Source organism: Eurypyga helias, unplaced genomic scaffold, assembly GCF_000690775.1.
Source record: "Eurypyga helias isolate BGI_N326 unplaced genomic scaffold, ASM69077v1 scaffold6102, whole genome shotgun sequence".
Taxonomy (NCBI): domain Eukaryota; kingdom Metazoa; phylum Chordata; class Aves; order Eurypygiformes; family Eurypygidae; genus Eurypyga; species Eurypyga helias.
Window position 1 is genome coordinate 2,771 of NW_010235284.1, and position 13,808 is coordinate 16,578.

The 13,808-nt window shown below is 51.5% G+C and overlaps 1 protein-coding gene across 1 annotated transcript; it reads left to right on the forward strand.

Annotated features, from left to right (window-relative positions):
* The first annotated feature begins 6,722 nt into the window (after positions 1-6,722).
* GHRH (growth hormone releasing hormone) lies at positions 6,723-9,805 on the forward strand. The gene is made up of 5 exons (XM_010146689.1): positions 6,723-6,802; positions 7,591-7,722; positions 8,566-8,670; positions 9,281-9,418; positions 9,742-9,805. Exons 1-5 carry the CDS (start codon positions 6,723-6,725, stop codon positions 9,803-9,805), a joined length of 519 nt encoding a protein of 172 aa, XP_010144991.1.
* Positions 9,806-13,808: the final 4,003 nt, after the last annotated feature.

A 13,808-nucleotide genomic window follows, 5' to 3' on the forward strand; every position in this document is an offset into this window, starting at 1 on the left:
CAGTGTTGGGTTAATGGTTGGGCTCGATGATCTTAAAAGTCTTTTCCAACCTAAATGATCCTATGATTCTATTCTATGGATGCAAAACTGGCTCCAAACAACACTGAACCGTATCACAGTCTTTAGCATCTTCGTCCAGAGACCTTAGCAGCCAGAGCACCCATCGTGGGACTCAAGCCGAGGCCGAAATGCTGGCAGATCACAGCCATTTCACCGCAGGGGAAGTAGCCCCACTAGCCAGAGGGAGAGCCCAAGGAGTCTGGCAGAGGAGCTCCACAAAACGACCCTTCTGGGTCCTGGGAAGATAGGATAGTTTTGACCAAAGCCGGGACAGGAAATCCTGGGGACAGAAAAGCTGCTCTATTGATGCCGTTTCAGAACTCCTAAGCTGTGTACACCCAACAGCGCCCAGAGGGTTTTTAGAAATTTCTGCTGCCTCCCGCAATTAATCTGGAGTCATAAAGAGCTTGTTGGCGTGTGAGCCTTGCTGGGTCCAGCTGTGCATGACAGGAACCCAACCCAGGCAGCGCAAGGAAACCCCTAGGACGGCGCAGCTTTACATAGCCGCCTTTGAAAGCGGCTCACTTGAGAGATGAATGTGGATCACAGCCTCCTAATCCAAGCTGGGCAGCAGACAGCTGTAAACAAGTCCATTATAGACTGATTCTCCTTGATCTGAGAGATATTGCCCGGTATCTTACAGCAGCTCTGTGTAAGGCGATGGGCCAGGAGGATGGAGAATTAGCTCAAAGCCACGCTGTAGGGTAATACCTTGAAATAGCATTGGCTCTCGACTGGTTTAACAATGTGGTCTGATTCATCTGTTCAGCCAGTGTAGCACCAAGACAGTGGAAGAGAAATAAGTCATGCTGAAAAATTGGTGCAACCGGCCTCACACATGAGAGAACACGAACAGATTGTTTCAAAAAAGCAAACAAAACCCCCTTTCCAGTTTGCAGAGAGTGCGCAGCTGTGTGCACCACTACAGGGATTTTGGACAACCTGCTCTGTGCTACCCAGAAATCCCCTTCTCCAGCATTCCTAAGTAGATGATAGAGATGATACACCTGCCTGAATCGCACGGCACATCCTTGCCCCATGAACAGGCTCTGCCATTTCTTTCTACAGCTGGAGGATGGCAGTAGTTCGTGCTTCTCTTCACGCTGGTGTTCTGTTTCGGGATTCCAGAAGGGCCCTGCTCAGCTGCTCAGTTCAGGGGCAGCTTGAGCTCCTGCTTTGGTCTGTTCAGTCGTAATTTCTCTGCGAAATGGCCTGGTCCTGATTTCATATCAAAGGGAACATGGGTCCTTGCAACACTCAAAGCTGGGACAGCCCAAAGGCGTTGGTGCACGTCTGTCTAGGTGTAGAACGACTTACAGAGTCATCTGGCGTGCTGAGCTCGCTCAAGCCTTTCCAACTGTTGGGTTACTGTTCTCTGAGAGCCCACGGTTTGGAAGGAGGATATTGCTTCACCAAGAGGTGAAGGTGTAGAGCGACTGTTACTCAACACCAGAGTCATCTGGCGTGCTGAGCTCGCTCAAGCCTTTCCAACTGTTGGGTTACTGTTCTCTGAGAGCCCACGGTTTGGAAGGAGGATATTGCTTCACCAAGAGGTGAGCCATCATCACAGTGCTGTTTTCTCACCTCGGCAAGAAGCGACGGGGCAACGGCTGAGAGTTGGCCGGCGCTGAATGCTTTGACCCCCTGCGCACACAGGCACCCACATGCACACCAGATGCACCGTCCTTCCCTCCAATCCATCTCTGCCATCGACTGCTGCGGCGAGCGCTCCGGAGCAAGGTGAAGGCATTTGGCAGCAGGCGGATATGAGTCATTTCACCTGCTGAAACTTCTTCCCAGCATCGAGTCACACAAGCCCTGAGACATGAAGGTCTGGGTCCCCATCAATTCTGGGCATTATAAAGACAATATGAAAAATCTGGCAGGTGGAGCTCATGCTGGCACCTCATTTTTAACTCCTCTGAACCGTCCTGGTCTTCTTGACACCAAGGCTATGTGTTCTTTTTAATGGGGCTTTCATAAACCTTGTTCCCAGAATGAAAACAGCTGCCAGCACATGCAGCACCCCAGGGGAGACCCTTGCCTTGTTCCGGAGCACACGAAGGGAGCGGGGCTCTCCAGCTGCTCCATGTGCTTGATGTGAAGCTGTGATGTGTGCGAGGGGCTGAAGCACGAACTGCCCCGCTAACGCTAGCAGGTGTGAGTAATAAAGGAGAACGGGGAAAAGGCTGATAATCAAAGAAAAGGAAAATAGCAAAAAGATAAACCCTCCTGAGCAGGCAGTGTGAGAACGTATTAACGGTTAACTCATGCTTTTTGTGGAGTAGAAGGAAAAAATGCGATTGCAAAGGGAAAGAAGCAAATCTGTCATTCACTCTGTCAGATTATCGTTGTTATTTGCTCTTCACCCTCCCAACGATGAAGAGGAAGCATGCAAATGGCCCTCGACTACAGGCAGAACCCTCTCCCCGCGCAACCTCCCCGCCTGCGTCCTCGCACACACACAAAGAAGAGGATGCTAAACGCAGCCTTTGAAATTCAGGAGGATAATTGATTCTCTGACGCGTAGAAGCCCACAGGACTCCTGAGGTGGCACAGGTATAAAGAGAGGAGATGCACCTCCCTGGCAGCCAGAGGACAGCTGGGGGGATCCGAGCGTCCTCCCCGCGCAGTACGGAGGGGACGGACGCAGCAGGGATCGCAGGAGCAGCTCTGCACAAGTTGTATTGACGAGAGGGAAGGAAACACCTGGGCAGGAGCCGAGCTAGGAAGCACTTGTGTTCCGAGGGAACGGTAAGTGTGAGTCCCTGTACGTGCCTTTAACGAGATAATGTCTGTTCGGAAATTGGAGACAATTAAATTAGGCTGAAATGTAATCAAAGCTAGTAATTAGCTTTGCTAGGTACAATATCCTTTGTACCCTACAAGATGGTTTTGTACCAAGTTATAGAATGAAAGAATAACTCAACTATAGGATAAATGGAAATCAATAGAATGATAACATAGATGAGCTTTGTGAAATCCTGTCAGACGTTCACTGGCTGTGGCAGAGTTTTCCTCTCTGGCTATCCTGGTGCGGTTCCTTTTACCCTGGAGAACGAGCGCTGTTTTACTCACCCGTCAACACAACCGTGTTTGAACCGACGCAAAGTGCGAGGAGAAACACGACGGTGCGTTACAGGTAACGCGAAGCCAGCGACGCCGAGGCAGAGCAAGGCACTTGAAAGGGTTTCTGCTTTTCTAAGGTAGATTTCCAGACTATAAAAGTCTGAACTTTATAAATCAGGAGCCATGGTAAAAGCTGCCTTTCATCTACACAGTGGTATTTTTATGACTGATGAGGTTAAGGTTTCAGAGACGGTGGGAGAGAGTTTCCCACCACTCCAACATCGTTTCACAATGCCGCTGTTCGCACAGGATGGAACGGAGCTATTCTGCTTTATCTGCTGGAGTGGTGCTGGAAGCTCTTCATCTTAAGGGAAATTTATTTATTCATAATTTTTTCACATGCTGCCAGAATGGAAAGTAAGGTATCTCTCTCCCCAGGGGAATTTCAGAGGTGACAAGGTTTTGCAGAGCTGTCAAGCTGCCTGTATGCAGGGTGACACTTCAACTCCCCAGCTTCTCTTCTGAAAGAGCAGACGCTTCGGGGAAGGGGTGTAGGATTTGCATTTCAGACTCCTTCCCAAGGGAAAAAGGGAGACAGAACTACCCAAAAAGCTGGGATGTGAAGCAGACTGTAGTTAAGGGAGAGAAAACAAAGCCAGAAAGGGAGAGAAAGGCAAAGCCAGCAACAAAAAAATACTCAAAGAAACTAATAGCAGAGAAAGAAAACAAAATCTCCAAGGGACAGTAAGTGATTCTGGAGAAGAATCCAGCATCCAAAGAGAGAAACCAGATCCAAAAGAAAGCGGTTATCAGGGCTGTACCCTAGAAGAAAAAAGGGAAGCAGGTGATTGGGTGAGGTTTTCACCGATTCTTACCTTCCCTGCTCACACAGCGGCTTTCCTGGTGCTCATTAAAGCTCCTGCATGGCACTCGCTGTAGCTGGCGGTGCCACCGCCGGCTGGTACCCCCCGACAGAGCATTTCCTCTCCACCGCCGCCTGGTACCCCCCGACAGAGCATTTCCTCTACCTAGAAAGATCTGACTTGGGATCGGTCTGGGAGATGTTTAGGGAAAGGCACAAAAGAGAAATGCTTTTTCCAGCTTCAAATGAAAAAGGAAAAACAACAGCAAGTGGGAAATGTGCTGTAAACCCAGAAGCCCTGCGTGACTCTCAAAGTCACTTTTTGCTGGGGCTGAGCAGTCCTCGGCTCTCTGAGGGGCCAGAGCGATTCGGTAGCAGACCAGGTATCGCAGGGAGGGGAACGCCACCCATGTGTTCACCAGAAGCTCTGCTGGAGCCAGGCGCAACGCCGCTGCTCCCCCGGCTGGGAGCAGAAACGGCTGGAAACAGGGAGCGGGGCTGAGAAGGAGTGTGCGACAGCAAACCCCGCTTCTCAGCGTGCTGCCTTCCCCGTGTCTGCCCACGCACTGCCCCTCGTTCCGCTGCTAACTTCCACAGCGTCAAGATCGGACGCGCTGGCAAGACCACCGACCCTTAATCGGCCGCGATTCCCCTCGCTGTGTTCGTCTGCAACCGGGAGAGTGGGCAGCTACGTCCGAGCAGCAGACCAGAGCTCGCTGCTGCTGGCGTCCAGCAGAAAGGGCCCCCTCCTGCCGCCCCCGTCAGGAAATCCCACTGCTTGGAAAGTTTGCTTGGGCAATTAAAATCCCGAACAAACTCTTACCAGTTGGAAACCAAAGAAAGTATTATTGTACGTTTGGAAGGGCTTTTTTTCCTCTCACGGAGATCAAATGTCTTTCTGCTCTTTTCTTGTGTAAAATAAGACAGGGAACAGGGAAACGGTATTTTAAAGATTTCTACCCGAATTCTTAAAGAATTTTTTTTGAGCAAGATCAATCCCTTTGAGTCAAAACTCAGGAGGAGCGTTCCCTGAAATACCTTCCCGCTGTCCCCGGCTTCCAGTGACAAAAGCCTCGCGTTCAGCTCCGGAGGGCGTGCGCCCTCAGACGACTCTGTCTTGAGTCATCCGCTGCCCTCCAGCCCGCCCGGACGCGAAGCGCGCGGCCGTCTGTCGGAGGGCAGACACGCACGGCTCAAGCCCAGCTCATCGCCCACCGAGCCGGTGCTCAGAGCCGCGTAGGCGCCTCGCTGAGCGGCGGAAGGGCCTCTCCTCGCCACAGCGCAGCCTTCAGCTCCCCCGAAGGGACACATTTTGGTTCAGTTCCCCTCTACCCCAGCACAGCGACCAAAGAACAGCCTGTGTTTTGCCTGGCTAACCAAGCTCAGCGCTGCTGCCTTCGGTAAATGGGTTTGCCAAGGTTGCCTCTGGCCAGTACTACCCCTCTGCCCAGGTGTTTTATGGGGATTTCCCCATTTCTTCACAACCTCTGAACGGCGGCAGGGCAGCCCAGTTGGCTGTTAGACACAGACCTGTGCCGTACAGCCGCGCGGGCAGACACGCATCCCCGGAGAGGCAGGAGAGGGCCCAGGGGGTGGCTGCAGATGGTCCCACGCAGGCAGCTGTTGTGGTTTAACCCCAGCCACTCGCTCACCCCCCTTCCTCCAGTGGGATGGGGGAGAGAATCAGAGGAACATGGAAGAAAAGTTGTGGGTTGAGATAAGAAGAGTTTAATAATTGAAAAGAAATTAAACAAAATTATACTATCAACACTACTAATTATATATAACGAAAATGCTACTCCTACTGAGTAAATTAAGATAATGGAAAAGCCCCAAATGACACAACTGCTCACCACCCGCCAACCGACACCCAGCCAGTCCCCAACCAGTGAGAGCCAGAGAAACCCAAAATCCAGACCTTCGTCCCACCCTCCCCAATTATATACTGAGCGTGATGTCTGATGGCATGAAATGTCCCTTTGGCCACTCTGGTCAGCTGTCCTGGCTGTCCCCCCTCCCAATGTCTCATAGAGAAGACGTTGGGAACGCAGGTGCGGTACAAGAAACTGAAAGTCCTTGACTTGACATAAACATTGCTTGGCAACGGCCAAAACCACGAGCGTGTGATCAATATTTTTCTCAGCACAAATTCAAAACACAGGCTCACACAAAAAACGTCAGTGTGTTATCACATAAATGCAAACCACAGCCTCCTACTACCTACTCTGAGGAAAATTAACTCTATCGCAGCCACAACCAGCACAGCAGCGAAACTACTTTAGGAAGCCCCTGCTAACTGCTGCCCCCCAGCATCCAGGTGCCCTTACATTGGTATTTACAGCCCATGCAGTGGTACCCAGGGCTCGCCCCAGCTTGAGAGCAATCTTTCAACCACAGCGGGGAACAGGTCAATAAGGGGGTCCCACAGCGTGAAACCCTGAAGATCAGCCCTGCCTCCCACCCAAGGGAGACACCAGCTCCTTGAGGGGGTTACACACAGCCACTGCCTCCAGAAACTGCACTCCAGAAACTGCACAGACTTTGCCACATCAAGATGTCTCTCCATTGGGAAGCACCATAACCAGGCACATTTCCAGTCCCTTTGTGCCAATGACCGAGCAGGAGGACTGAGAATACAAAGGTGGCACTTGGCCTCCCCTCCTAGCCCTGAGCGCCTTACTACCACTAATTCCGACTGCTCTGCATTTCAGGTGACCCCAAAGGGTGGAAGATGCTGGATAAGGCCACCCTGCTCCTGTTCCTGCATTTAGTTGCATGCTCCATCTCCTCCCCTCTCTACCCAGCTCTTAGGTAAGCCGCCCAGTGTTTTATCCATGCCGTCACTCCCTGCCTCATCTCTGACCTTGTGCAAAACACGTACGTGTTACATTCAGGTTGCCAGGCCTATTTCTTTACCCTGGCTTAATTTTTTGGGTACGCTGCTAGCCTAGGGGATGTTTCCAAAGAAGGCAGGCACCTGCCGTGGAATATTTTAGCCCAGTTGGTTTTGGAATTGAAAACTGAATCCTACAAAGGGAAATCTGGCTATCTCCACAGCAGCCAGCACCTCCAACTCCATCACTGATTAAAATTTGTGCCTGCAGGCCACCTGCATCGAAATCAGAACTGCAGACTCTCAGTTCTCATGAACTTAACAGCTGCCTCTTGATACTTCAAGTATTTCCTTGCTGACTGTCCCAAGTTGTAATATTACTTCCCACCTCTACAATTCAACAGAGGCACAAAATTGAGCGTCGGGCTCTAATGTGGATTTGCAGCGTCTCACAGAAAACGCTTCAGCCTTGTGCCAAAGCCATAGCATAATGTACCAGAATTGCTGGAATTTTTCTCGAGGATGCTGGTGCTCAGCGAGGGGGAAGTGTGTTTGAGGCAGCTCTATCAACCACCTTTCCACTGCTGAGACAGCTTCAGGGCAGTTGCTAGCTGGGGAGAGTGACGAACACCACTTGTGTTACTGCTGAGGTGGGGATGGCAGAAGGAGAAAGGAAAGCGGGAAAACAGGGAGGAGAGGTCCAGATGACTGATCCCTGACTGGCGATGGAGCACGGCTCGCGGCATGCCTTGGCTTTGCCTTGCAGGTACAGTCCCGGGCTGGCTGCCGGCACGGCTGCCAGCTTCCAGCTACAGCACAGCAGCCCGCTGCAGAGCCATAACCCCACGGTGGAGGTACAGGACGAGGAGGGTTTGCTGACAGACCCCGCTGAGAAAAGGTTTGTACCTCACCTCTCAGCCCCGCTGCAGTGGGATTACGCTGGTTACGATGCTCCCCGGCCCATGAGCAGACCAGCAGGTCACAGTCCCACCCGCACAGCAAAGCCCAGGATCCAGGGGAGAACACAGCTGAGCCCTGCAACTGTGGGACCGTGCCCACTCCCACCATCACCCATGTCCAGAGCCACGTCCTGCTGGCCCCCAGGGCAGGGTCACAGGCACGGCACTGCTGCAGGGAACATAATTTTCCACCAAACCCTGGGAATCCATCTGTATGGTTGTTAGAGCCTCTCTTTCTGCCCCTGACAGCAGATGGAGGATGGTTATTTCTGTCTGAAGCACAGGGGATTCATCCTTACAACAGTGGGACCAGCCAAGTGGCTTGTGCTTCCCTTCCCTCTGGATTTCCGGGAGCCTGGGTCTAACCACAGGCTCAAGACCTGCTGGAGGTTCCCATCACCCCACCCAGGAGGTGATGGTGCTGCTAGAGAGCACAGGAATGTCCCAGCCCCAGCTCTGCCCTCCACCAGCCTGTGCTTCTCCTCCTCCTTTCCACTGGTTCTTTGCCCTCATCTTTGGTTTGCGGGCACTTCTTACATGTTTTAGTGCGGATACTGATTATCAGACCTTTTATTTTGCCTGTCAGGACCGAGCTCCCTCAAACCCTTTCACCCTCCAACATTAGCACAGTCCAACACCAAAAGGCGCTCGCTGTGGTTACCCGCCCCAATCTCAGCGGTGCTATACCTGGTGTATTTTGACATCTGAAACACCCATTTTCTCACCTAAAAGGTTTGTTGCTAGCTCAGAGAGCCCACCTTGTGCTTGTCCTTCGCCCCTAGGATGCAGCGCCATGCCGATGCCATATTCACCGACAACTACCGGAAATTCCTGGGGCAGATTTCTGCTCGCAAATTCCTACAGACCATCATCGGAAAGCGGCTTGGGTAAGCCACAGCGCTTTGCTGTCCCAGGCTGACGTTTGCTTAGTACACCGGGCAGTTTCTTTCACACACGTAGCAGAAATAGCTGCCTTCCACTGCAAACAGAAGCAGTCTCTCCTGCTGTTCCACATCCCAAAGGGCACTCTGCATCCCTGTGTCTTGGATCCCTCTAATCACAACTATCATTAAGCAGCCTAATTAATCCTTTCCTCCGTGGCTTTGAGTGTGAGATCAGCTGAGACTTGTACCATAATATCAACAAGCGACAATTGCAAATAATCGTTGTAATGATCCTTGGCTGGTAGGAAATGGTTATCCCTGGCCTGGCTGGACACAGAAAACAGCCGCTCTCCTACCACCTGGGTAGCTTTGGCTAGAGAGATCAGTGACTGCCACTAAATAAGACCAACTGGAGAGATGTGAGACAGCTCCCATCCCTCTCCCAACACAGGAGCAAACACAGCCGACTGATTCCTTACAGAAATTAAGCAGAATGGCCCCAGGCTCAGACCCAGCAGGTTCCCCTGTCATGCTGCTCAGCCTAAGCCAAACTTTGAGCGAGGGACTAAAAAGCAGCTCTGAAACAAAGACGTTTCTCATCTCTGCGTAACAGAGGCAGCGAGAGCAGCCTGGGAGAGGGGGTGCACGAATTTCTGACAAGGCGCCAGTCCGACAGCATCCTGATGGACAGCCGCTACCACCAACAGATGGTACTAAGGGACTTCCTGGGAGCCATCCTGCAGAACCAGAGGTAGGTGGGAATCAGCTTGTTATCTGCTCACCGCAGAAGACAAGGTCCTTACTGCTGCCAGCCTTCCAGATGTGAAGCTGCGGGATTACGTATCATCTTTCAGACACGCTTGGAGAGAGAGTAAAGCCCTTCCCTGACCCCACAACCCAGCACTTTCCTTACGCGGGCAAGGAGGGTGTACGTAAGGTACAGCCCGCCCTCAGCCAGCCTGCCCGCACACCCTAGCACATCACCGTGCTGTCTTCTCACCCTCATAATCGCAGTGGAAAAAGGAATTTCTCTCCTAATCCCAATATGCCAACGCTGCCCTATCTTCTTTACAGGCCTCAGGACATCAACAGCAGCCGGTTAGAAGGCTTTCCCAGCACCCTGGCTAAGCTCATGTAAATATTTCTCCCTTTTTCATCCCCCCTGCTCTGGTGAGTACCATTCCCTCCTCGATTCCACACGTAACAACCTGTGTCCGCACTGCTCAAGCGGTCTGAAGGCTCTCCTTCAGCACAGCCAGCCCGCTGCTGTCCATGAAAAACAGCACTTGCTGCAGTGTAAGGGGAAAACGCTCCCCACCAATTCTGTCAAGTGCCTGAAGTCCTGCTGGTCTGCACAGACAGACCACGAGTGTTGGGAAGCTGCACGTGGATGCCTGGGAACAGGCTTGCAGCAATTAGAGCAGCCTCGTAAAGCTGTCTGAGACTGAGCCGGGCTAGAGGCAGACAAAGTCCTCCCCCAGGAGCAGAACCTGCCTCCAGAACCCTGGGACATTTCAGGTTTTCCCTGCACTGGAGAGGAGAGAAAGTCTTACTGTTTTCTGTACCCCGCGACTCCTAAAAGCAGTCACCTGGATCTTGAATTACGCTCCAAACCTTGCCAGGCGGACTGAGAGCCGGCAGACAGTCCTTCCTTGGGAATACCTTCCCCCGTACGAATGTCGGCTGTCCTGTCTGAAGCCCCCTCATCTCACCCCTGTCCCACAGAAATTAAGCCTGCTGACGCTAGCCAGCACAACCTAATGGGCTGCGGAGACACCCGTGTGCGTACGAAACAAGACGGGGGCCGGGGAAGGGCTGGGGTGGGGGGGAAGATCCAAACTTCACATAAACCGTTCCTACGGATTCAGCTGGGAGCGTGGCATTCAGCATCGCTCCGGCCCTGCTTGACTTGGTTACCTTTCCACAAATACGGTCAGCCAGGAAATGCCTCCAAAGAATGGACAAACCTGAGTGCGCTCACGAATTTTTTCTCATTCTCTTTTCCTCCTGTTTGTGCCTAGAGGAATTCAGAGCTCACGGATCTAACTGTACCGTCAGCCCTTCACAGCAACGGAGATGTTCTGGGATGTGACCAGCTGGAAACCGATGCACGCCCTCCTCAGATCTGTTCAAAGGAATGCAGTTCTGATACACTAATTTACTTCAGTTTTTACAGTTTTTACAGTTTAACTCACCTCTCTAAATTCTGGCCTGTGCACTGAATCAGAAAAAACCCCACCTCCCGTGGTTAAACCTCAGGCTGCTTTACATACAGACTGAAACAACCGGTACACTTGTAATCCTGGGGACATCTTGTCTGCTAATTAAGGCTTTCAAATCACAAAGAGCAGCAAGATTTCTGCCAAGTCATCATTCTGTTTGAGGGCCCGATTAATAAACATGAGGCCACCAAAAGGCACCTTGAGGCAACTTAGTAAATTGATTACAGCCTCCTTTAAATAGACGCTGATGGCACAACCACACACGCAGCTCAGCTCGGATCAGGGCGAGGCAAGACATGAATCCACACGTCTGCCACCCATCAGGAACACGGCTGCGGGCTGCTGCCGTCTAGCTGCTCGATACAGAGCCCCGGCAGCAAAACTGAGCTCTGAAAAAGCTCAGCTAGTTACTGCTCAGAGGGAAGGTGCAGCGGCATGGGCGTTCCAGATCCCCGGCATCAGATGGGGCCATCCCTAGGTTTTAATGCATCTAGTGGCTCCGCTCCCCACTGCGGCCAGGGTTCCGACTGTACCGAACCCAGTGATCTCACAGCTGCTTCCTTCCCCATCACCCCAGCTCTCCTCTCGTTGTGTAATACCAATGTCTTCAGAAATGTAAATACCATCAGGATGGGCTCTGCTTTCCCATCGACAGCGGGAAATAAAAGTTACTCTAAATAAACCTGTCCAACAGCAGGCCAAGGTGGCTCCTTGTCTGTCCAGACCTTAGTTTCCCGATCCCGGGCCCAGAACGGAGGATGTCGCTCAAAGACAAGTGCACCACGGACAACTCGGAGCCGTGCTAATGGCAGCACCGGGTCCAGCATCTGGTCCAGCACTGGTAAGGCCAGATCAGGTTGGAAATACAGCAGCATGCAAACATATATTTGTGTCTCTGCGATCACCCCTCCTTGCAGCCAAACAACCCCCCGGTAGGCTGGAGAAGGCACTGCCTCACTTTTCCCCAAGCGACCATGCGTTAGGACAGCAGGCCATCAGTTCATACTCACACCAAACCCCCAGATTACATTCTCCCTGCTCAGGTTTTACAATTCCAGCATCAGCAGGACAAGAAGCAATGAGGGGATGCTGAGGGCGATCAGCGAAGCTGTGACAGCAGCACCTGCGCTAACGGGTGAGCTGTTACCCTACCGCAGGCAGCTGGCACAGCCGCACATAGGTCATCCTTCCGCTTCACGGTACAGCCAGACAGAAAAAGGTACGTGGAAACACTAGATTGGATCCTCCAGATCAAACCAGGAGTCCTAGCAAAAACACTTGGGAAAGACCTAAGTCTGTGTGATTAAACAGCTGGGTGAGTGCAGCTTTTTGAAGCGAGAGGGGCACCTCTGAAAGTTCAGTTTGCATCAAAATGAGGAAAGAAACGCTCAATCTCCTGGAGATTAAACATAAAAACAAATAAAGCAAACCAGAAAACATCTAAGGAATAAAAGGCCAAAAGAGTAAAAACAACCATTCCTAACACACAGCCAAGGAGGCAGAAAATCAATAGCAACAGGCAGAGCTCAAAGATACATCACAGTAGCACTCCATGATTTTCCTTTTGCATCTGTGCTCTCCTTGGATAACGTGCCAGAGCTCTACAGGGAAATCTCTGGAGGATCTGTCCTAGCACAAGGAAATCAGGAGAAAAGTAAGTTAGAAACAAAAGCTGATGAGTGAGAAGTAACAAAATATGAGGCTCAAGAAGAACTCACCAGGGTGAAAAGGAATTCCAGGGTAACACACTGCACACAGCATTAACTATTTCTTGCTTGAAACTCCCTTAGTCCAAGCAGACTGGAATGCACTGTTTTTTGAAGGAGTTTTAAGTGTTTTTGAGGGAGTGCAGAGGAGGTTAAAGGAGCTGACGAAGCCTCTGCAGCGTCCCGTGTCACATTCACAATGAACAAAGGGGTAGGAACTATTACAGAGAACAGAAACGGTGAGCTAGGCGTGAACGACCGCAGCAGGGAAGAGGCAAGATGGATTTATGAAGCGGAGTCACGTCTCACCCATGTGAAGTTCTTTGGAGGATTTGGCTCCACACCCTTTATCCACATGCTTGCTGGTTGATATAATTTTCTTGGATCTCCAAAAGACATTTGATAAAAATTCCTTTGCCAAAAGGCCTTTAAAAAAATAGTCTGACATGGGAGCCAACACACAGATGCAGGGGAGGGAGCAACTGTTAAGTTTCCCACATGGAAGTTGCTCATCAGGAGGAGATTTTGGCCTTTGGTTATTACTATCAGTGTGGCCTTCAACCAAGCCCATGCCTGCTGCCTCAGCCCTGCGTTGTGGTCCTGAGGGCAGTAATTAATTGAGAAGTTAGAGCTTGAGTACTCCAACGTGGCCACAGGGAACCGGCACTCGGTTCAGAGAGACAATACCCTCAACCGAACTCCTGTTTGGAGTGACAAGGTTATTTCCAGAGGCTGGAAAGAAAGCGAACCCACTGAAGGGAGCCAGCAAACCTGCCAGGGTGAGAGGCAGCAGGCACACCTGACCGCAGCTGGCTCCCACGGCGGCCAGGCCCCAGCAACCCGGCTCAGCCTGGCGTCAGAGAACAGCCATTAGCAGAGAAACGCAGGTGACGGCGTCACACAAGGGACAGGCAGGAGTGGGAAGTTCCTCCCCCCACCCCGAAAACATGTCCCTCTGGGAAGGGACATGAAAGAACAGGAAGCTTCACACAGCAAGTGACTCACACACTAAATTACCCACCAGAACAAGCCCTTTCCATTCTCATGGGAGCCCAACTTCCAGCCTCTGGGAGAGCCAAAACCCCAAATTCAGGACCATTCTTTCCTCTTTATTCACAAGTTGTTTAGGATGAGGAGAGGGCACCTGGGGAAAGGCAGAGTTGTGTTTTCTTCTTCCTCTTTTTCTAAAGGAAATTCAAATGTCCTGGGAGAA